This window comes from Aulostomus chinensis, chromosome 9 (genome assembly GCF_037954235.1).
Source record: "Aulostomus chinensis isolate RoL2024-O1b breed Wild chromosome 9, RoL_Achi_v1.0, whole genome shotgun sequence".
Taxonomy (NCBI): Eukaryota; Metazoa; Chordata; class Actinopteri; order Syngnathiformes; family Aulostomidae; genus Aulostomus; species Aulostomus chinensis.
The window spans coordinates 17,888,161-17,910,289 of NC_141328.1; the positions used below are offsets into that span (position 1 = coordinate 17,888,161).

The window sequence follows — 22,129 nt, forward strand, 5'->3', positions numbered from 1 at the left end:
CTTCCTCCGTGCGTAAAGACATTCCTCAGGTGCCTCAGTGGCCGTTTGTTTTGAGTTTGTTTCTTGTAGTTTTTGATATTGTTGGATTAATGACAAATGGCCACAACAGATAGCTTGTTGGATCTAGCTTGGTCAGGTCAAGTGTTTGTTTGAAAGGTCTGAATATGTGGTCTGTCGGGGGGGGGGGGGTGTTCAGAGAAACATGATCCATGTTAGTCGTAATGGCCTAAATATGCTGCAAAGCATGAGCAGGGTATCTAAGTACAGGTTCTAGTTTGGGGTCATCCCTGTATGAAGATAAACTTGTGACCCGAATGCACCCGTGGCGTCCCATGCCTGACCAAAAAGCAGGACGTCCATCAGTGGTGGGCCAGCTGCAGCCGACCGCTGAGAGATTATTGATAGTAAAGGGGATGAAGGTGGTCAGTGAGGGGGGGCAGAGTGACTGAGTGTCTGACTAGCTCATGGATTAAACCAGAGCAATATGATATCTATCTATGGGAGTTGATGAAAAGTGTAAGACTAAGTGGATGGATGGAATAGTTTGATTTATTTTTTTATGTCCCACCTGTCGGCTCTCACAGCGTGACCATATATGCAGTTTAATGAAGATTCAACAAGTGGACGCGATAAACGGACCTGTGTGTGGAATGTGATTGGCTTTTGATTTTTAATGTACAGTTGGAAGATCTTTTTCTACGATAAATACTAAATGGGTGTCGGATAAAAAAAAAAATACTGCTTAAATCTTAAAAAGATGCAAATATTTTTTCCGGGCAGAAGTTGAACGACTGGACTCCGGAAGAACCAGGATCATCCTTCAAACTCTTTGTGATGTCACAAATCCCGTTTGAAGAATCGTCTCTTAAAATAAGAATTCCAATGAGTAAAAATATATTTTATTAACCAATAAACTTGGAAACAGTCTGTCGTCAAACTCTGCACAGCAACGCCCTGCACAGTGAAGCTCCAACATTCAAGTGTGGGAGCAAGAACAGACACACATTTATGAATGGAGGGTTGTTTTTTTTAATATAAATCTTTAATATGGAACACGGGTCCACCCTTTTTTGACCAACAGGATTTTATGATGTAACACACAATTTGCACATGTTGCCTCACGCCTTAATATCAATATCACCTGACTCTTCAACTGAGGGGAAAAGAAACATCCACAGAAGACTGAAAAATGAGTCCAATGTAACATGCAAATACCACAGAGAAAACTGCATTAAATGTATACAAAAGTTAGTGTGTGTGTATATGTATGTTAATATATTGTTTCTGCACATATTCTAGAAATCACTGTGAAACTGGAAGACATGCTAAAACAAATGTACTCTAACAGCATCAGTGCACTTCATGATATTGTATTATTTTGTGTATTAACCTGAACCAGATGTGTTACATGGAGTAGAAGTCAACTACATTCCACACTGTATGAGGGTGATTCGTTGGACTTGAGTAAAGACACAGCATTCAACGTTACACGGTTCAAAATGGAGGCACGCTGACGTCAGGGGCTGATCATATTCATATGGAAGCATAAATGCATATCCAGCTTATAAGAACAGTAAAATGTCTCTTGCAGCTCTGAGGGGAGCTTTCTAATTATCTGATAATATAACAGGGGTGTCAGAGGATGAGCGTGACACCTTTAAGCGATAGTTCACCCCAAAGTTGTTGCTATCATTATTACAGTAACTGCAGTCTATTCAACTAAAGCCAGGGTTCCTTCATCTCTCCGTGCCCTGCCTTATTCTTTGGAGGCAGTGATTTTCTCTTGTTCCACCACCTGCTGCTGCTCGTCATCATGTGCCTTCTTAAGCCAGTCTTTCTCCACGTATTTTCTCACCTCCCCGACTGTACACCTCTCTGCTGCATCCAGAGCCAGGAGCTTACTGAATAATTCCATGGCTTCTGGGGTGAACCTTCTCCACAAAGGAGGAATGTCCTCCTCATTGTTGGTTTTCTCCTCCATTCCACTCCACTCGGCAAAGTCTTGGTAGAAGTCGTCTGATTCCACGCAACGCTCCCAGGGGAAGTAGCCCGTAAGGATACAGAAGATAACTACCCCGAAAGCCCAGGTGTCCAGGCTTGGCTCCACACTGAGCGGAGGTGCGCTGACATCTTTCTGGCCCTCCAGCAGGGCAACGGCGCAAAGCTCCGGGGCCATGTAGGGCAGGATTCCTGTGATGTAGTGGATCAGAGTACCTTGCTTCTGGGCAAGACCAAAGTCTGCCAGCTTTACTTGGCAGCAATGACTGTCCAGCAGGAGGATGTTCTCAGGCTTGACATCACGGTGAACCAGACCATGGCTATGAATGAACTCCAAAGCGCTGGCGACCTGGAGGACACATCGTTTTACGGAGGACTCTGGGATACCCACCTGGAACAATTACACATCTCCAGTTCATGTATTTTATGTTCTTCTTTAATGAATTTCCTTCTTGTGTAAGAAATTTTAAAAATGAGTGTTTCAGCTCGCTGCTAGCTGGTTACATAGTTATAATCAGCTACATTACCAGAAAACAGTTGCATCGAGAACAACAGATTGAAAAAGAGGTTCTCAACACCCGCATGCAGTCCCTGTATCAAAACCATAGTTGTGCCTTTCAGTGTTTCCCTCACCTTCGGCTGGATGACAGCAAACAGGTCCCTCCCAATGACAAGCTCCTGGGCGAAGCAGTAGTGCTCATTGGACTGGAAGGCGATGCCAAAGAGGCCCACAATGCAGGGGTGGTGGGACAGGTGTAAGGAGATGCAGTATTCTCGCAGAAAGCCTTGCAGCTTAGTTGAGGCTTTGGGCATCACTTTCAAGGCCATGGGAGTCCCTGCAGAGCATTCATCATGTGGCTATTATTATCACTGCTCGAGCACATCCTCCTGCTAAACTGAGATTACATTAAGAATCAATAATAGTTAAAACCAGGGAGTTAAGAGGAAATCTAGTTAGCTGAGGCAGGCCTCATAAGTTTGCCTGTATCCATCAATCCTCTCTTATTAACCTTTTTTTTTATTTAGTTTTTTTTTTTACATCTGGCAGTGTTATCATTGAGATTCTAAAAATCCGTCATACCCTTGAAGCGATGTGTGACCAGCAGCACTTTGCCGTATTTCCCTCGGCCGATCTCCTTGACGATGTTGAAGCGCTCCTGGATCTCCAGGTGACTGAGGCTCTGAGCCGTCAGCTCCATCAGCTCATCGATCAGGCTCCCATCAGCGAGGCCCAACTCAATCATCTATAAACACACATGGGTACAACAATGCTTCGATCCTCACTTCCCCCGGTGACATGTCCAAGTATCCTTGAGCAAAATACTGAGCCCCTAATTAAGATTATTGGACAAACTACAATTTTATGAGCAGTCAGCTATCAAACCCTAAACATTAGTAACATTGTACTATATGTCAAGCTAGTAGACTTCTTTCTTTGCCTGTCACAGAGCATTCTGGAGGCTTGAGTTATGGGTGACACAAATATAAATCCCATTTGGTGGATTTAATTACTTCAAAAACTGACCATCAGTCTGCATCTGCCAAACTACTCATCATTTCAACAAAGCAATACTTACACTTTTAGAATTTGCAAGTGGGTATCTTGAGCTCGTGTATAAGTTTTTTACCTACTCCATCACTTCTTTGAGACTACAGAATGCAGGAGGAGCCAGCCACAAAAATTGAGCTTGGAGCCAATGGCTGACACAACTATAGCGACAACAAGGTAACAGGAAGAAGTCCCAAAAATGTTGGTTTACAAACTCTGTAGTGCATCGTCTTGTAGAATCCATGCCTTCTTTATTCAGTTGTACTCTCAGTAATCCACACAAACAAACACACACACACACACACACACACACAAAACGCAAAACTTAACTTGAATTAACAAACTAGAATGGTGCTATTTCACCATATCATCAAGTTGTAAACAAAGTTAGCCTTCAGTTGCAACTAGCATCAAGCTAAATAGATGTGCCTGGCTCTCTTTATGCATTCTGAAGTCACCAGGAGATAATGCAGGAGGGGGAAAAAAGTCTTTTTGAGGTCCGGGCAATTTGTGAGCATAAAAATAAGATAGCAATGCAGCTGTGACTTGCATCAATACGAGTAAGAGAATATAATACAACAATAAACTTTATGGATAAAATACAAAACACATCGTTCACTTTCAAATCTTACCTTTATTCTGTTCCAAGTACTGATGGTGAACCAAATGCACAAAAAAGAATCACACTCTCTCAAACTGCAGAGCTTGCAGTTGACAAAGCTGCGCTGCAGTACTGCAGGCTTGTCCTGTCCGTCCTCCGCCTCGGTTGCTGCTGCTGTTGCATGGAGAGGGGACCTGGGAGCTTCACACTGGACAGCACATTGCTCAATGCTGCACTGCTACAATGAGGACAGAGCCCACTTTGACAGCTGATTACAAGCTGCCAAACACACACCCCCAAAAAACACACACACACACACACACACACACACACACAGGCCTCCATACTTGAGCCTTCTATCAGCTGGACCCATGAATGTCTGCTGGTATCAGTCCACACACACTTAAGAGATGTCAGTCTTATGTGTTCACATTTCTTTAGTAGCTGTAGTTGACAGTCTAGTCTGCTGAATTAGCCTATTGCTATTTTTCAGCTACGCATTACAAAACAAAGTCATTACTGTACAAGATTTATCACTTTTCACAGTCATTACAACCTTGCTCGCATTCTGCATTCTTTAGAATTTCACCACATGTAACACCCACTACCAAACACTTACATCATCCGCCTGTTGCAGGGTATGATAACAAGATCAATAATAATAATAATAATAATAGTGTGCCATCAACTTTCTAAAATTCTGTGCATGTTGGTTCTAGTCTTTCCATTCAGTAGTGGGGGGCTGAAACAGATCCAGCAGCAGCCCAGTGGGAGTCTTACCTTCATGGCTCTGAACTGGAAGCCATGAATGCTCTCAAGCCATGGCACTCGAGCAAACACATCCCCGGGGTGCTGCCTACAAGTTGAGAAGGCCTAAGGGGTTGTTGTTGTCTGCACCTGTGTGGCAGTAACTATGTGTGTGTTACATTTGCTGAGAGCCGTCTCAACACTGTGACCCCTGCTAGTTATTCCTGGGGCACCACTGTCTTCGCGCGCAGGACTAATGATACAAAGAAACAGATACTTGGGGTTCTTTGGTCTCTCCATGTCTTGGAGGGCTGTGGTGGGTTAATGAGGCATCCATCACTGTAGTTCAGACTTCACCCTCACTGAAAAGCAGTCAAGTTTATTTGTGGTTACTTTTGAAAAACAAGTGGTCAGATTATCAATATAATAAAGTAGGTAAAGGGCACAATTAAAAAAATTATAAAGACTCTGCATGGTCCGGAATGAGCTGAAAGATAAATGAGAGAACTCAGCCCGGATTTATTTTTTACCGATAACCATGAGAGGGAGTGGGGAGACGATAGAAATCCACTGGGACTTTGTCTTGATATGTTAACGAGTAATCCTAGCCGTTCAAGACAGTCTGTGTTCTTCACTAGAATACCTTGAGAAGAGATTGTCAGTTAAAAGATCTTTGGCACCTCACATGAAAGCCATATCTCTTGAATGCCTTCATAGAATTTCTCTAAATGTGTACCACTGGGATTCAAGGATCACCTGGAACCATTCTGGTGGTCAGGAACAAGATCAGTTTGATTGCAAAGGTATACCCTCATGGTGTAATATTGCCAGTTTGGAAGCTGTGAGAGCAAGACAGGATGGGAGGCTGAGGCATTTAAATCAGTACGTATCTGATAAAATAACATCTGTTAATGGAGGCAAAGAGCATTTTGGAGAAATGTGTTAGACGTTACTTTTCAGACAGGTTTTTCTTCTGCCCCTACAACGTAATGATAGACAGAAGGGGTGAACTTTATTTCTCAAAATAAATCAAAAGCTTAACATGTAAATGAAGCGGAAAAGTAGTCACAAAACTGTAGCGCGTAAACAGGTCAGTGAGGGAAAAAGCAGACAGGTCAAGAAAACAGTCAAAATGAGAAAGATTAACAGGAGAAACTGAACCTAAATACTAACTCTGCTAATAGTGCAACAAGAAACAGGTGTGTGTGTGTGTGTGTGGGGGGGGGGGGCAATAGGGCAAGAAAGACTGGGAGCAGGGCTGGGACTGATGAACTGACAAGACACAGGTGAGACTCAAAACAGGCAGGAAACGGACAAAGACAGGAAGTCATGCAGGAGTACACAGTAGGGAAGGGAACTTCAAAATAGAACAGGATTGACAGAGGCAAAAGTCACAACACAACACAATGCAAAGAACTAAACTCAGGAGCCCATGGTAAGAAAAAGTGAAAGTCTAAAACTAGAAGTCCAGGAAAATATATTTGAATCAAATTCAGTCCAGAAAGATCGGCGACGTATTGCCAGAGGAGGGTAACTGTGTGCTTGTGATGGACAGTGAGTATATTTCCAATAAAGGTGGCGTGTCCTAACAAGAATTTATTTGTTGTTTTTTGAAAAGACTGGAAAAATTGGTTGGAGCATCAGATCAGAAAATACTGTTTAGTTTTGTTCAGAGTGAACGTTTTTGAGCCATAGATTATTATTTAATTCAGAGGTCCTCTTAAGAATTTACTAAGACAAAGTCAAGGGAACGCACAGATTTAAGAGCGCAGTGTCATGAAACCGAACCACCATCGTTGCATTCAAGAGCTGGAAACAGAGGACGATGGAAAATGATCACTACTGAAACTGACCAAAAACTAGCTGGTAAAAATCATACTTGCTTTGGGGAATGGGAGATGAAATGGCTGTATAGTGGAAGACTTGGCTCAAAAATGCTGCTACTGTGCATCTTTTGTACCAGCATGACTTCCATGGCTTCTAAAGCACTGTCTTCTCTCTCCTGGTAGCCTGCTAACATGGCAGCTGCGATCCGCAGTGCTCAGCGCGGCTGCCATCAGGGATTACAGCTATGTTGTGGAGCGTGTTTAGAAGTTTCTGATTATCATGTTACACTGTCACCACAGACATGGGGTCATGTCATACATGTGTCTGGGATCTCTTACATCCCAGGAAAGAAGAAGGGGGGGGGTGGTCTTTGAGGTACCTAAGAGGGTCCCCCCTGCTGTCCCCATAGTCCCATCAGAATGTAATTACAGAGCTGTGTTGTCCCCTCAATGCAAGCTGAGATCTCAAGAGGAAGACATGTCAGTTTTTTCTAACATTACTATCCATAAGACCAAATCAACACATACACATATTTTCTGGTCTATGGGGTAAAAAAAATGAAACTAAACCCTGCTGATGATTCACTGTTCAGGCCCAAACGAGGTCAGCGTTTCCAAAACACGATCTGTTTTCTTGTGACATAGCTGTCAGCTCCGAGCCTAATCATTCAGTCACTTTGTCTTCGCAGCGCTTGAGGGAAATCAAATCAATGATTGAGGGAACTGAGATGTAACAAAAACACTTTGACATTCAGGAGAAAATATTCTGTTTATCACCTGAAGCAATTCCTGAAGTAGATCTGCTTCAAGTCCGTGCACCCAGAGATAGGTCAGGATGTGGCTAGCTTTGATTAGCTTTGAGGAAAATGCCACAAAAAAGAAAGTAAGGTTAAAAACAGGCTTTTGTACCAATTTAACCTAAGAAAGACACACTGTTATCTGTTTAACCAGGTAATGATCAGTTCATGCATTTGGATTTGAGCCAGGAAGTGGGCATGGTTTACACCAGAAATTATTTTTGACCAGCTAGCCTCAGAAATCTCCCATTATCTAAAAAATATAAATAGAAAAAAAAATATAAATAAAAACCACTTTTAAGTGAACAACCAGACAGAGGAAATTGATGCATTCACGTTAAAGCTACTTCTAAGTCCTGAGCTTCGAGAGCAGGTCATAGCGCTAAGACTCAGCCAAGACAGGACTGCCAATGTTTCGGTTAAAAGACTATTCAGTATTCTCCCAACATTTGATTCAATTTTTGGGAGAAGAAAAATGGGTTTCTGTGGTCAAGAAACAGCTGGGAAGGACCCTGACAGTGGCACCAGCATAGCAATGCTTTTACACTTGTTTTCAAAGTAGCCTGTTGATTTTAGTTGCAATGTTGCTCCAACAGCCATCTTGAATTTTTGATTTGATCATAACTCATTGTTTACCGCTGGATTTGCTAGATATTTTTATTTAATTGTTCAGCGACATAAGGCACATTAAAAATGTGTTTCAAGAACTCCCAAAGAGGTCTCTTGAGCTCACAAATGAGTTTTTCTCTCCCGCATCACTTGTGTGTCTCCAGAATGGAGAAAGAGCCAGCCACATATATATATGGCCTGAAGCTAATGGCTAACAACAGCTACAGCAAAAACACAACAGCAAAACTGCCAAAGTCAACTCTCAAGCGCCTCGTCTGACTGCTTATTTCTTCAGCTTTATGCTCAATAATCCACAAACACTTGTGGTTTCTGTAAAAACAGTAACACTTCCATTTGGGTGCGTTTGTATAAAATCAGGGGGATTATTTTTGGATATCTGAGGGTACTTGTTCACCCACAATTAGTTGAACGTACGGCAAGTGCTCTGATCAGTTAATTCTATACAAACCGCGTGGGCACACAGCTGTTAACGCAACTCTCAAATACGCAGACGGTAGATGACAAAGTGCAAGGCTTGAACGTAGAACTGAGAAATAAAACTGTTTCTAAAATTACAGACTGCTAAAATTAATATCATCCATCTCACCAAATCCAACAGCTGACGAGGCCGTTAACGTGTTCTGTTTTCATTCGTACATGCGCAAACTGGCTGCACATGATGTTTCTGTTATTTTGGCGAGTTTACACTTTTCTTTTATGTGGTTGCGGCGTGTGTGCTTGTGCGTAGTGTGTGTGCGTGTGGTTCCATGCTTCACCCGCCACACACTGAAATATAAACGTGCTGGGACACACACACAGTGTAATGCTGCACCTGCTGTGGAAGCAGTGATTCATTAATCACCGGTAATGATTCTCAGTATTGAGCCGTTGCGCGTGAGAAACTGCATCTTCATAGTCCAAGCCTTGTTGACACAGTTAATCTTGTACCACCGTCCCCTAAAACACATAAACACAGTGGATATTATAATCTACATCAGGACAAGTTATTGAAAATCATGCTTTTCTTAGACCTCCTAAGATTTACCTCCTACGGGGTCTGATAGTCTGGCTCTGCAAACCTCACAACTATGACAGCCCCACGACTCTGACCCCATGAAAATAGTTAAATGAAACCATAGATACAAACACACACATGTGCAAAAGGCACGCACAACATTCGTGCACACATGCATGCATGCGCTCGGCTTTAACGTTCCCAAATACTGTACATCCATCAACTGTGGCTTTAAGTTCAGCGTTCATTCACGCAACTGTAACGACTGTTGAATTATTACATACCAAACCCTGCAACATTTCCTCACTTCTATGACGACAGTAACAGATTCCAGCAACAACAGCAACTCAGAAATAAGTGCCGACAGTGGTTACACACTCTTCAGCTGCACTTTTAAGACCGCCATTACTTTACATTTATCTACTGCTTCTAAATATCTGGAAGTGCACATGTCTTTTCCAGAAAAAAAGGGGCAGATGTGCGAGTCTTTTTTAAAAAGCAGCTTCCAAAGTTTTTACGGTAAGAAGGTCTTTGGACCATGGGGGGGGGGGGGGGGGGGCACCATTTACACCTCTGATGGATCACCAGAGTCCCACAGAAAGTCTGGAGAGTAAAGCATAGCCTGAAAATCATAAAGTGTTCAGAGCGTAATGTAAGACAGTGTGTATGCCTACTTACTACTGCAGTATGTCATAATAAACAGTCATTCGAGATGTCCAAGTAGTGTATGTGTAATGTACTACAGAATACCTCAGATGAAAGCAACTTGATGGTCAAACAAGGGGAGAGCTGCCGGGCCTTAATATAGCAGGGTTAGTAAGTGGACGGAGTGAACAGCAGTGCCGGTGTTGATGGAGTGGGTGAAGACAGCCTGCTAAGATATGGTTTCAAATCGTCAGCCCAGCTCAGCGTCGGTCTCCCAGCGGTACCTCTGGACTGAGCCGCGTCTCAGTGCTGGACGGCTCAATCTTCCTGTTCATCAGCTTATTTTGACAAAAACAAATAAATAAATAAAGTGCAGTGTTGTACACACAGTATATTTTACTAATTGAACACGAGTGTATGCTGCTGCTGATGCCGCTCCATTTGCTGATGTTTCATTACTCAATGCGTGATCTTGGATTTGTTGCCAAGCAACTTGGCTAACAGTCAATAAAGTTATTATTATCTGTATCAAAACAACTGTGCGATGTTCACTTTTTGTACATCCTGAAAAATGCATAAACAAGTTTGTCTTTATTTGCAAATATGTCAAAGAGCCGATAAATCATATATTTGCCTCACTGATTTCTCATGTGTGTCTATTATTGCGTCTCCCTTGTTTGACCTTTTTCTTGGCCTTAATTTATCGTCTCTTTACTACGGACGTAAAAACAAGCTGGAAGGAACCCAGAATTTTATTTTATTTTTTTAAAACAAAACAACTTAAAATCATTACAGAACAAAGAATACCATCCAATTAATACTTTTGAATGAAAATATTTAAACGGAGTGCAACTGTACTTCACAGTAAGTTTTGTCTTTCCCGTGATTTTTTTTGTGTCCGACTGCTGCGTGGTCGAGTTCATTCACAGCACAGTTCACCTGAGACAAGACCCAAGAAATCTCTGATCAAGATTCGGAAGGATGAAGGATGGAGGAAGAGCCGGGGCCCCAGTCTGTCGTATGTAGGGAATTTGGTGGCAGTGAAACCACAAAACCAGCAACCCTCAGACATTCCAAACGCCGAAACACAAACCGAAACGATCCAGAGACGGAATCGTTTCCTCCTTACATCTTCTCAAATAGTCTTGGCCTTGTTCTTAATTTTTAGGGCACAGTTTTAAAGAGGCTATATTTCAGATTCCTTTTTTTTTTTTAAATCTAAATTTGGAGTGAGGGAAACTACTTCAACTTTACGAGTTACAGAGTAAAATATCATCTAGCTGAGTTGTTGTTGTTGCAACCGTTGAAATAAACAATCCGCCATGATGTGAGGCCGACTCACTGAAGGACCTTTGCGACCTTTGCAACCTGTCTTCTCTGTTAGGATTTATAGAGAGGCATTAGGTCTCTTGGTCATAGACTTGCATGCTTAGGATAGTCATGCGCATGGCAGACTGAGGAAGCAGTTTGATATCTAAAGCATTGACTCATTCTATATTCAGAAATAGGTTACATAAAATGAACTGTAATAGTTTCCTGTAATAGCGTCCAAGGACATTTTACATCCCAAATTTCCCTGCCACATCATAATCGGCATCAAATATAGTCTGTTGTGTTTATTGTTCTACATAACTATACAATATAATTCTTGGTATAAAAACATAATAAGTCATCTCTAATGTACTTCATGGACTGAATGGTCCAGACTGAAAAATCTCAACAATCCATAATTAATAAATCAATGTTGTAGGAAATTTTCCCTCAGAACCACGAACAGGTCTGAATTTTCAGCGGAATTCTGGAGGTACATTTTGACATCAGCTTTCAGGTTTTTACAAATCAAACTTTACCAGAAATATTTTAACAGGTTTTGAATGGATTACCATGAAATAAAAACTGTGAGCAAGAGTTTTATGATCGAGAATGTAAAAAAAAATGCTCTTTCTTCGCTAATGAATTCTCTGTTAGCACCAATGCCTGGTTTTCCCCTACTTAAGGCTGCGGATGTTTATCCTGGTCTCATTCTGATGGACCATTTGAATCAGAAATATATATATTTTTAAAAACAGTTATATTTTTATCCAATACCAATATAACACTGAATTTCCTCACAAACTGTTACTTATGATGTGCTGTAAGTCTCGAAAAAGTCTCAGAGGAACACAATAAATGACCTCTGGTAACTAGAGCCTGAGTGTGCGGCATCCTTCCTCTTGGACCAAACGTACTTACCAACGAGGGATGTAGAATGACTCAGCATATTAGCTTGTCGATGTGAGTGTTTAGCTCAAATATAGCTTCATACCCGTTAGCGTGACTGTAGGATTCTGGGTTACGCTGCTGTGTGAAGCGTTTTGTCAGATGTGTAATGGCTTGTGCTCTTAACAGCGTGTTCGTGAGCTATCGAGACCTGGAAAACGTCACAAGTTTTAAGATGGAGCGGCACCTGTTGAACCCAGAAGCCTTCGTAAATCTTTGAGGCGATACACGAGGGTTTGTGGACATTTAAAATTACTGTCCGTGGAAAAATTAGATGGTGGTCATTACAAAAATTGGTCATTGAAAAATAATACACTCATTAAATAAAGAAGTCACTCATACTCATTAATAGCTGGTAATTGGGAAGTTAAATACAATAAACACTTAGCTAAATTTGTCTTTGGCAAAGCTAGTTTTTTTGTAGCTCATAGAACATGAGTCTACTTAACTAGCTACTTGACTTAACAGCACACAGTCGAAATACTGACCTCCTTACCTTCATTTTATACCTGTTGTGTTTATGTGCATTTATGTGTGAGTTTTCTGTATACTGAGAGCAGATTTAGCTGAAACTGTGGTGACTGTTTTTCTGTAACCTCTCTTGGAAGTGTAAGTTTCCAAATGCACAATGAGGTGATGTAGGCCACTTCAAATCTTGGAACTGATATTCAAAACCTGTTCAAAACATTAACCGCGACGAGTGACAAATGACAATTGAGCTGTGACAAGTGCACAGGTGGCTGGGGGGAACAGATCTGGCTTACTCCTGCTGGGTTTTAGTGAAGACATGTTCAGGGATACGTGTTTTATGACACCTCGTGTTCCTGCCAAGGCAAATATCGAACAATGGAATGAGGTCCAACTACCATTGAATCATGTTACAAAGTAAACTTTCTCCGTCACCTGAGTCGGCTCTGCTCTCTCCAACTTTTTGTTTCCATTTCATGAAACCAAAACAGCACCAAACACTGCTGCGGGCCCTGTGACCAGTGTTAATTGGGATAATTGTATGGTATGCAGCTCAGCCATCGCTATGTCCGTCCAGATATTTCTATCATGGGGTAACAGGGTGGCACACAGATTCCACAGGGATTTCACTGAGAGCAGAACGTTGTAAATGTCTCTCGGCATAGCACCCGGGTTGTAAACACCCTAAGACTTCCATGTCGTTGGATTTAATGTGGTCTGTTCACCATAAAATGCATTCAAAAGCTGTCAAGTTAAATATGTTTTAAAGGTTCTAAAGGGTTTAAACACAGGAAGAAAGAGACTCGCAACGAACCAGAAGCAGGAAAATGCCAGATATCATTGGGTGCTGGCGATAAAGTTGCTATGGTCTTGGTTTCTGACTCTAGCCAGGTACGCTAATGTTGGCTCTTGTAATAACCTGCATTGCTAGTCAGTATGCATTGAAAAAATACCATAGCTAACAATGGTGGTACTTTCTACATAACTCCATATCCAGATAGTATAATATACTACACACACACACACACACACACACACACATCTGAAGAGTCACCACGCTGTTGTCATTTCAACTTCTGTCACGACTGTGGTACTTTGAGCGTTCCATGTTTTCAGAAGTGGTTATAAAAAGTTTGTCAACCTCTGATCTAAAGTGTAACGCCAGCGTCCCTATCAGTATTCAATGATCTGATCGTTGTAGTGATACTGACTCTCATCCTGAGGTGTGATCAGCTAATCTGAATATTTATAGTAAGTAGCTGTCAGTGGAGGTTTATGAGCTCTGATAACGAAGTGTAAAGAGCACCGACCTATAGCCCGATGACAAGCTGACGGCTACGGAATGAACTGGGTTTCATTCGTGGGACATTCTTCTTCCCTCTACTTTCTCCTCGGTTGTCCTTCTGAAGGACTGTGTAATGATGCAATACACCCACCCACACACACACACTCATGGGCAAGTGATGCGATAAAGAAATATGTGAGATACATGATTTAAAAATCACATTTTCCTAACAGCTGAATTATGTAGAAATAAATGAGACACTGCCATCTAGTGGATGTGAAGGCATGCACATGGTTGCAGTCCTGTTTTGTATGTATCAATATGAAGGGACACACACACACACACATACACTTCTGCGACCTGTCCAGGGTGAACCCCGCCTGGGATAGGCTCCAGCCCCCTGGCAACCTTTAACAGGAATAAGCGGAAGAAAATGGATGGATGGACTACTTCCCTCCCTCTGTCTGTTTTTCTGTGTCTTACTATGAAAAACATTGCAATCACAAGATATATTCAAAAGAAAAATGTTCCATCCTCCCTTTATTTTGAAATTGTAAGTAAAATGAATTTGTGATTATTTCAACAATTCAGTAGTTTTTTTGTGTTCAAATAATAAAGTTTTGTTCGTAAACTGAGGAAAGTGTGAAATTAATGGTGAGTTCACTGCAATTCAAAAAACTGACACCTCGACAAAGACGATAACTGAAGCCACTGCAACCAGGAAGTGGTTATTTTGTTGCATATTTTTGTCAAATCAGTAAACAAGAACCATGTTTCTCGTCCTTGTCACTGGAGTTTCAAGGTGAAGAGTGACCCCCCCCCCCCACGACCCCGGTCACAAAGGTCATCCCCACAGGCACGTCTTAAGATCGATATGATTATAATCAATGCAGGCAAGAACAAGTTTGTTGGGTTTGGTGGTATCAGCAGAAAGCATCAGGAGCAAGAAAGTATTCCGGAAAGAACGTTTATTAAAAAAATGGAACGGAGAATGAATGAGCGAGCAGCAGCACCGGCAGTATCACGGCAACAACAACTCCTTCTTCGAATCCTATTCAACAACATAACATCCGCTCTAGCGGCTCACACTACCCCTAGTGTCCAGTGTTGGTAGTGCAAGTAAGAAAGTGCATTTGAACACAACATCCCCCCTTTACTTAAAAGAATTCTACTTCTCTAACAGGCGAGTATATCAGAAAATACTTGAACAAGGCACACAAAAATCAACCTGTCCCTAGTAAACAAAATTAAACTCAAACTCTACTCAGAGTCACTTCTTTTGCGATCTCTTCAACTTGAAGATGAGTCTCTTCTCTTATATGAGTCTATTCAGTTCAAGTCTCATAGTCTTTCAGCCATGCTGGTGGCTTGTGTGTGCGAAGGGGACGCTCACCTGCTTGTGGCGTCTGTCCCAAGCTTGGGCCGCTTGTACTCACTATGACCGGAGAATCAGGAAGTCCCACTGGTACTGAAGCTAGATGAGAGGCATGCCATGTTCTCTCATCTCCCAAGATGTAGGTGCTGGGGCCAACTTGCTTCTGGACTCGAACAGGTGAGGTGAATCTACGATGTCCTTTCTTGATGTGTCCTGGCGTCCGCACTCGCACCTTGTCTCCCTCTCGAAACGAAGCCCCTCGCTTGGCGTCGCAGTAGCGCTTCATGGCGTCTTGACGATACGAAACGCGGTTCCGCACACAGGAATCTGAAGCAGTCTCTTTTGGGGTCGCGAAAATGTTCCGCTTCGTTCTCATTTTGCGACCATGCATCAGTTCAAATGGCGATGCATTAGTCATGGCATGTGGCGTAGCTCGATAGACTTGAAGGAATTCTGTTGTAGCCATCTTCCATGATTTGTTCTGCAGGATTGCAGACTGAATGCATCCCTTGAAGACTCGGTTGAATCTTTCCACGGCCCCATTCGAATCAGGGTGGTACACAGAGGAATGAATGTGAACTATTCCCCTGTCTTTCAGGAAGGAGGAGAATGCAGCGGCAGTAAACTGCGGTCCGTTGTCAGTGACCAACTCCTCGGGGTTACCATAGCGACTGAAGATGTTGCTAAGAAACCCTATCACCACCTCTGTGGTAACGGTTGATGAAAACGCTACTTCAGGCCACTTTGAGTAGTAATCTGTGAGGATCAGTGCGAACTTGCAGTCCCAAGTAGCCGTTTCGAACGGTCCAACAACATCTATTGCAAGCTTTCTCCAAGGGCCCTCTGGTAGACGCACAGGTTGCAGAGGTGCCTCAAGCACCTTGGCAGACTTGTCTGATGACTGACACAGCGAGCATGTGGAGATCTCTGAGCCTACCAGCGCATCCATGCGTGGAAACCAGTACAGCTCACGTAATCGCTGCTTGGTCCGCACAATTCCCTGGTGTCCCTCATGTGCCAAAGAGACGAGTGTGGTACGTAGTGAGACAGGCACAACCAAACGTGATCCCCGGAACACTAGGTTGTCCTTCACACATAGTTCCTCCCTCACCTTGAAGTATGGCTGCATGGCTGGGTCAACCGCCTTTGAAGAGCGCGGCCACCGTCTGTTGATTTGCTCACGCAAGGTAGTAAGTTGCATGCAGACGATTCCTCTGCGAACTTGTCTGCATCCACTGCAACTGGGACTGAAGATAGTAGAGCTACCAGCTCTGGCTCGACATCATCTGTCAGAGGGGAAGTAGTAGGCATAGGCAAACGTGAGAGGCAGTCAGCAGTGTGGCTTTGCGCACCTGCACGGTACACAACGTCATAGGTGAAGCAGAGGAGACGCGCAGACCATCTTGCTATGTGCATCCCTGCCCTGTCTGCCCCTTTAGTAGAGAGTAGCGTTGTCAGGGCCTGGTGATCCGTACGCAGAGTGAACTTTCGACCCCACAAGTACGTTCTCCACTTCTCCACTGCCCAAACACAAGCAAGCGCTTCCTTCTCTACTGTGGAGTATTTTCTCTCTGTCACTGTCAGAGATCGTGAAGCAAAGGCAACTGTGCGCTCTGTCTGGTCAGCGTGCACTTGTGTGAACACTGCACCCAAGCCGTAATCTGATGCGTCAGTTGAAACAATGCAGGGCAGATCTGGGTTGAACAGTGCAAGCGCCAAACTGTTCAGTAGCAATTCTTTCATGGTCAGAAAGCATGCATGAGCTTCGTCAGTCCATTCAAATGGCTCTTGGCGCAGGCAGGCACGTAGTGGTTCAACTACCGTGGCGTAGTTAGGAATGAACTTAGCATACCAGGATAGCATTCCTAGGAATGAGCGTAGACTAGGAGAATCAGTCGGTGCTTGAGCCTGGTTGATTGCTTGAAGGTGTTCTGTATCAGGCTCAATGCCTTTCGCTGTTACCAAGTGTCCTAAGAACTTCAGACTGACTTGGCAGAAGTGGAATTTCTTTTCGTTGAGCCGTAGGCCTGCTCCCTTCAGTTGTTGCATGACTGTCTCCAGTGCCTGGTCATGTTCCTGCGGTGTACGGCCATACCTGATAATATCGTCCAGGTAGTTCTGAACGTTGGCGACCGTACTGAAGGGAGTGCCCATCAGCTTTTGAAAGGCTGAAGGAGCAGAGGCGAGACCGTAGGGGACTCTGCAGAATCGGAACAGCCCGTCACGCGTGATGAATGCTGTTAAGTCTCGGCTGTCTGGGTGTAGCAGGACTTGATGGTATGCACTTTCCAGGTCAATTGTTGAGAACACAGTAGCCCCTTGTAGTGAAGAAAGCAATTCCTCCATGTGAAGAAGCGGGTAGCTGTCGATAATGACTGCCTTGTTTGGTTCTCGTAAATCCACACACATTCTAATTCCTCCTGTTTTCTTTTGTGTGACAACAATTGGTGAGACCCACGGCAAAGCATCAACACGATCTATCACACCTGCAGCAAGTGGACGCTCCAGCTCCTCGGACACAGCAGCTCACACAGAGAATGGTAGGCGCCTCAGCTTTTGGCGCACTGGCACTACATCAGGGAACACTTTCACTTTGTGCATAAATCCCCTGGCACAACCCACTGTTGGTACTGCGTGTGGTTGTGTGGTAACACACCCCACGGAGGCTGGAGTAGGAATGTGAGTTGGCAGCGAGCTTGTTGATTGTACATTATTGTTCTCAATGCGCAGGCGAAGAGTGGAAATTAAATCTCTTCCCATCAATGCAGTTCCTGAGTCCACTATGTAGAAGTTAGCTGGGCATGTAGTGTTGTTCATGCTAACAGTAGCTTGCATGCAACCTAGTACTTTAATAGGAGCACGTGAATAAGTTGCTAGGCGCACTGTAGATGGTTGTAGAGGAGTAGCTTTGAAATGCTGTTCATACATGGATCGGGGTAAAACAGAGACAGCAGCCCCTGTATCCACCGTGAAGTCCACTGTTTTCTTGACGCTTTCGGTGTGAATGTCCACTGCGCATTGTATTTTGTCTGGAGCCTCTGCAGTTCCTCCCACCAAACAGAATGTGTATTCTGGCATTTCCATTTATTTCACGGAGTGTGTCTGCTGGCTCTGGCACACACGAGCAAAATGTCCTCTTTTGTTGCAATTTTTACAATTGACTTTTGCAGCCGGACAATCGCGCGCATTAGCAAGGTGCTTGTCTGAGCCGCAACGGTAGCATGTGCGCTTGGTAACGTCCATACGTTCAGTATGATGAGCAGTAGAATGTTCTTTCTTTTTAACAGACCGCTGTGTCTGCTTAGGGTAGCGTGCTTGTACATGCACTACTTGTACTTGCGAAGTTTGACCACACGCCATTGAAGCAGCATGCTCTACGGCCAATTCGGCTTGCGTTGCAATCGTAATGGCGTCCGCCGACGTCAGGTTAGCTCAGAGTAGCAGCTTCTCCCTAACGCTGGCGCTAGCCACGTGCTCCACAAGCTGGTCTCTAATCATGTCGTCCGTATTTGGAAAGTCGCATGTTGACGCAAGCTCTCTCAACGCCGCAATGTAATGCACAATGGTTTCCTGGGCGCCCTGTACTCGCTTTCTAAAAGCATGTCGCTCAACAACGACGTTCACTGTCGGCGTGAAGTGCGTGCTCAACGCGTCAATTGCAGCAGCCAGCGTATCTCCCGTGTTCGGCAAAGTATGAAACACACGCTGTCCTTCTGAGCCCAAACAGTGTAAAAGCAGAGCTCTCTTTCCGACTTCAGGCCATCCGTTTGCCGTAGCATTAATGACAAGGAGGTAGTTATGGAACATCCTCACCCATGTCTTGAATGGAATTGCCGGCGTCCCCGGACACGGCAAAAAAAGTTCTGGGAACGGCGCACTCACCGACATTTTCCGTCCTTTCCAATGATGTCCGTTTCGTCACCGATCCTCGTCGCCAATTTGTTGCGTTTGGTGGTATCAGCAGAAAGCATCAGGAGCAAGAAAGTATTCCGGAAAGATCATTTATTAAAAAAAAAAATGGAACGGAGAATGAATGGGCGAGCAGCAGTGCCGGCAATATCACGGCAACAACAACTCCTTCTTCGAATCCTATTCAACAACATAACATCCGCTCTAGCGGCTCACACTACCCCTAGTGTCCAGTGTTGGTAGTGCAAGTAAGAAAGTGCATTTGAACACAACAAAGTTGTCTGTTTCGAGACATCTTTTCAAAGTAAAACTCCTGAGTGTGACGGTGGAGTTCGCTTGCTGAAATGCACTGAAACTTCTTTCGTTGATTACAAATCTCATTCCATCATCTTGTCGTCTCACTACGTTGCTGTCGTCGCCACTGTCATCGGGGGGCAGATCAACTAGACCAGGGGTTCTTAAACGTTTTGACCTCAGGGCCCAATTTTCCAAGGACAAAGTGACTGGGGGCCTATTCAAAAATGAACTAACGCCGCGGTAACTCAGCACTATGAATACGTCATAGCACAGCCAGTACTGCAGTACAACTTAAGAGTACATAAAGGAGGACCTGCTTGATGTTTGGCTCCTTCAGCGATGTGAGGTCCGCACTCAACAACTGTTTTGAATTATCATTGCTCAGGAATCCCACCAACTCTCGTGACAGGTTTTACCAGAGCAGCCCCACCCATCAGTGTCACATTTGTTAATTGTTTTTTTGGGGGGGGGATGTATACAATACAGCTGAGCAAAGGGCAGTCACTTCAACATCATCAACTTTGACCAAAGACAGGAATACATTTTTATATTTTATTTAAGGACATGAACAATCATTAAAACATTGTGTTACAACTGAATATGGCACGTGGTAGCTGGAGGCTTCTAGAGGAGATCGGCCACGTCCAGGGGCACCTCCTTTATTCTGGTGCTGTAGAAACTCTCGTAGTTGTTCAGGGTGTGCTTGTCCCTGTCTGTCACCAAGGTGATGGCAACACCTTTTCTGCCAAATCGCCCCCTTCGTCCGATCCTATGGAGATAGCTTCGAACATTGGTTGGCAGGTCGTAGTTAAGAACCAGCGAAACCTGCTGGACGTCAATCCCCCTTGCCAGCACGTCAGTCGTGATCAAGACTCTGCTGGACCCGGAGCGGAACTCTCTCATGATGAGATCTCTTTCACGCTGATCCATCACAGCATGCAGTGCTGACACGGTAAACTGTCGGGCAGTTAACTCTCTGGTTAACCAGTCCACTCTCCGTCGGGTGCTCATGAAAATGATGGCTTGACTAATAGTCATCGTCTTATATAAGTCGCATAGTGCTTCCAGCTTCCACTCTTCCTTTCCAGTGTTAATATAGAACTGGCCGATGCCCTCAAGGGTCAGCTCCTCATTCTTGACCAGGATCTTGACCGGGTTGCGCATGAAATTCCTGGTGACCTCCAGAACATCTGGTGGCATGGTAGCCGACAGGAGGATGACCTGAACGGCGCTTGGCAGAATCTGGAACAGCTGGTATATTTGCTGTTTGAAACCTCTTGTCAGCATTTCGTCTGCCTCATCCAGGACCAGCACCCTGACAAACCGGGTGCAGAGGTGCTTGTGGTCCAGCATATCAAGCACGCGGCCGGGGGTTCCAATGACCACACGAGGAGGTTCAGCTCTCAGTTTCTGAGCCTCCCGACGGACGTTGGTCCCTCCAATGCAGGTGTGACAGGTGGCTCCCATGTAGTCGCCCAGGGCCAGCACCTCTCTCTGGATCTGCTGAGCCAGTTCTCTTGTGGGGGCAAGAACCACAGCCTGAGTGCCCCTCAGTCTTGTGTCGATCTGCTGAGGAACAGATATGGCGAACATGGCCGTCTTCCCAGTGCCGGACTGGGACTGGGCAATCACGTCGTAACCCTGAACACAAGGGATTATTGCTCTCCTCTGAATGGCTGTAGGCATCTCCAGCCCGTAGCTGTAAATGCCGCAGAGGAGATCCTGACGCAGGTACATCCTCTCAAAACTGTCCACCGCTCCAGTTGCTCTCATGATCCTCTAGTTATTTGTTGTTGACCTTAAAATTTTTTAGATATAAGGGAGCTGTGGGCAGCACGGTGGTGCAGTGGTCAGCACTGTCGCCTCACAGCAAGAAGGTTCTGGGTTTGAGTCCTGGCTCCAGCACAGGATCTTTCTGTGTGAGTCTGCATGTTCTCCCTGTTCCTGTGTGGGTTCTCTCTGGTACTCCAGCTTCCTCCCACAGTCCAAAGACATCAAGAGGGGACGAGGCTGATTGATACTCTAAATTGACCGTAGGTGTGACTGTGAGTGTGAATGGTTGTCTGTCTCTATGTGTTGGTCCTGTGATGGACTGGTGACCTGTCCAGGGTGAACCCCGCCTCACGCCTGTACACGCTGGGATAGGCTCCGCCTACTGCAATAAAATATAAAGTGCAAACTAAAATACTGCTGATCAATTTGAATTTGCATGGAAGAATTAAACATTCCTCTTTAAATCTGTGACAAATGAATAACAATAACTTCACCTCTCAATAAGAGACTTGAACCTGTCTCTCAGACATATGAAAATAATCACTGCATTCAGGTTTTTGTTTTTCCTTTTTTTCCAGACAAATTTTAGGACTTCTTACCTTACTGACAGTTAAGAAGTCCTAAAAGCAGCCACAGCAGCAGGCAAAATTATATCCTCTGTATGGTGAACGCTTTCTTAGTCTGCGCTACACATCTGGCTACCAAGTAGCTTGCTTTCAAAGCACATTTAGTGTTTCAAGTCAGTGATACGATGGATCGTTTCTGGATCTGTAGCCGTGCTTCTTTTCTCTTGAAATAATCCACCGGTTTTCCCACAAGTTATGTGTGTTTGGTCTCCGTATGACTCCTTAATTTTGAAGGCATCAGTGCTTCGTTGGATAACGTCAGCTCACTTTCAACACACTGAGCTCTCGGCTCTTCCTCACTACCTCCATTAATAAAGCCGAACCCAATGAAGTCGGGTTTTACTTGCGCA

General features: G+C 44.2%; 1 protein-coding gene and 1 pseudogene across 5 annotated transcripts; both read right to left on the reverse strand.

Annotated features, from left to right (window-relative positions):
• Positions 1-1,070: 1,070 nt before the first annotated feature.
• LOC147256143 (serine/threonine-protein kinase SBK1) lies at positions 1,071-19,226 on the reverse strand. 5 transcript variants are annotated; one of them, XM_086212715.1, is made up of 5 exons: positions 19,057-19,226; positions 8,960-9,084; positions 3,080-3,242; positions 2,632-2,834; positions 1,071-2,389 (listed from the first exon to the last, which is right to left on the reverse strand). In XM_086212715.1, exons 3-5 carry the CDS (start codon positions 3,240-3,242, stop codon positions 1,757-1,759), a joined length of 999 nt encoding a protein of 332 aa, XP_086068841.1. In that variant the 5' UTR covers positions 8,960-9,084; positions 19,057-19,226; the 3' UTR covers positions 1,071-1,756. The 5 variants fall into 5 exon arrangements, with proteins under 5 accessions (XP_086068841.1, XP_086068842.1, XP_086068843.1 ...); XM_086212716.1 differs by lacking the exon at positions 19,057-19,226 and adding an exon at positions 12,020-12,125; XM_086212717.1 differs by lacking the exon at positions 19,057-19,226 and adding an exon at positions 9,893-9,988.
• Positions 19,227-20,004: 778 nt separating this feature from the next.
• Positions 20,005-21,153, reverse strand: LOC147256144 (eukaryotic initiation factor 4A-I pseudogene; annotated as a pseudogene).
• Positions 21,154-22,129: the final 976 nt, after the last annotated feature.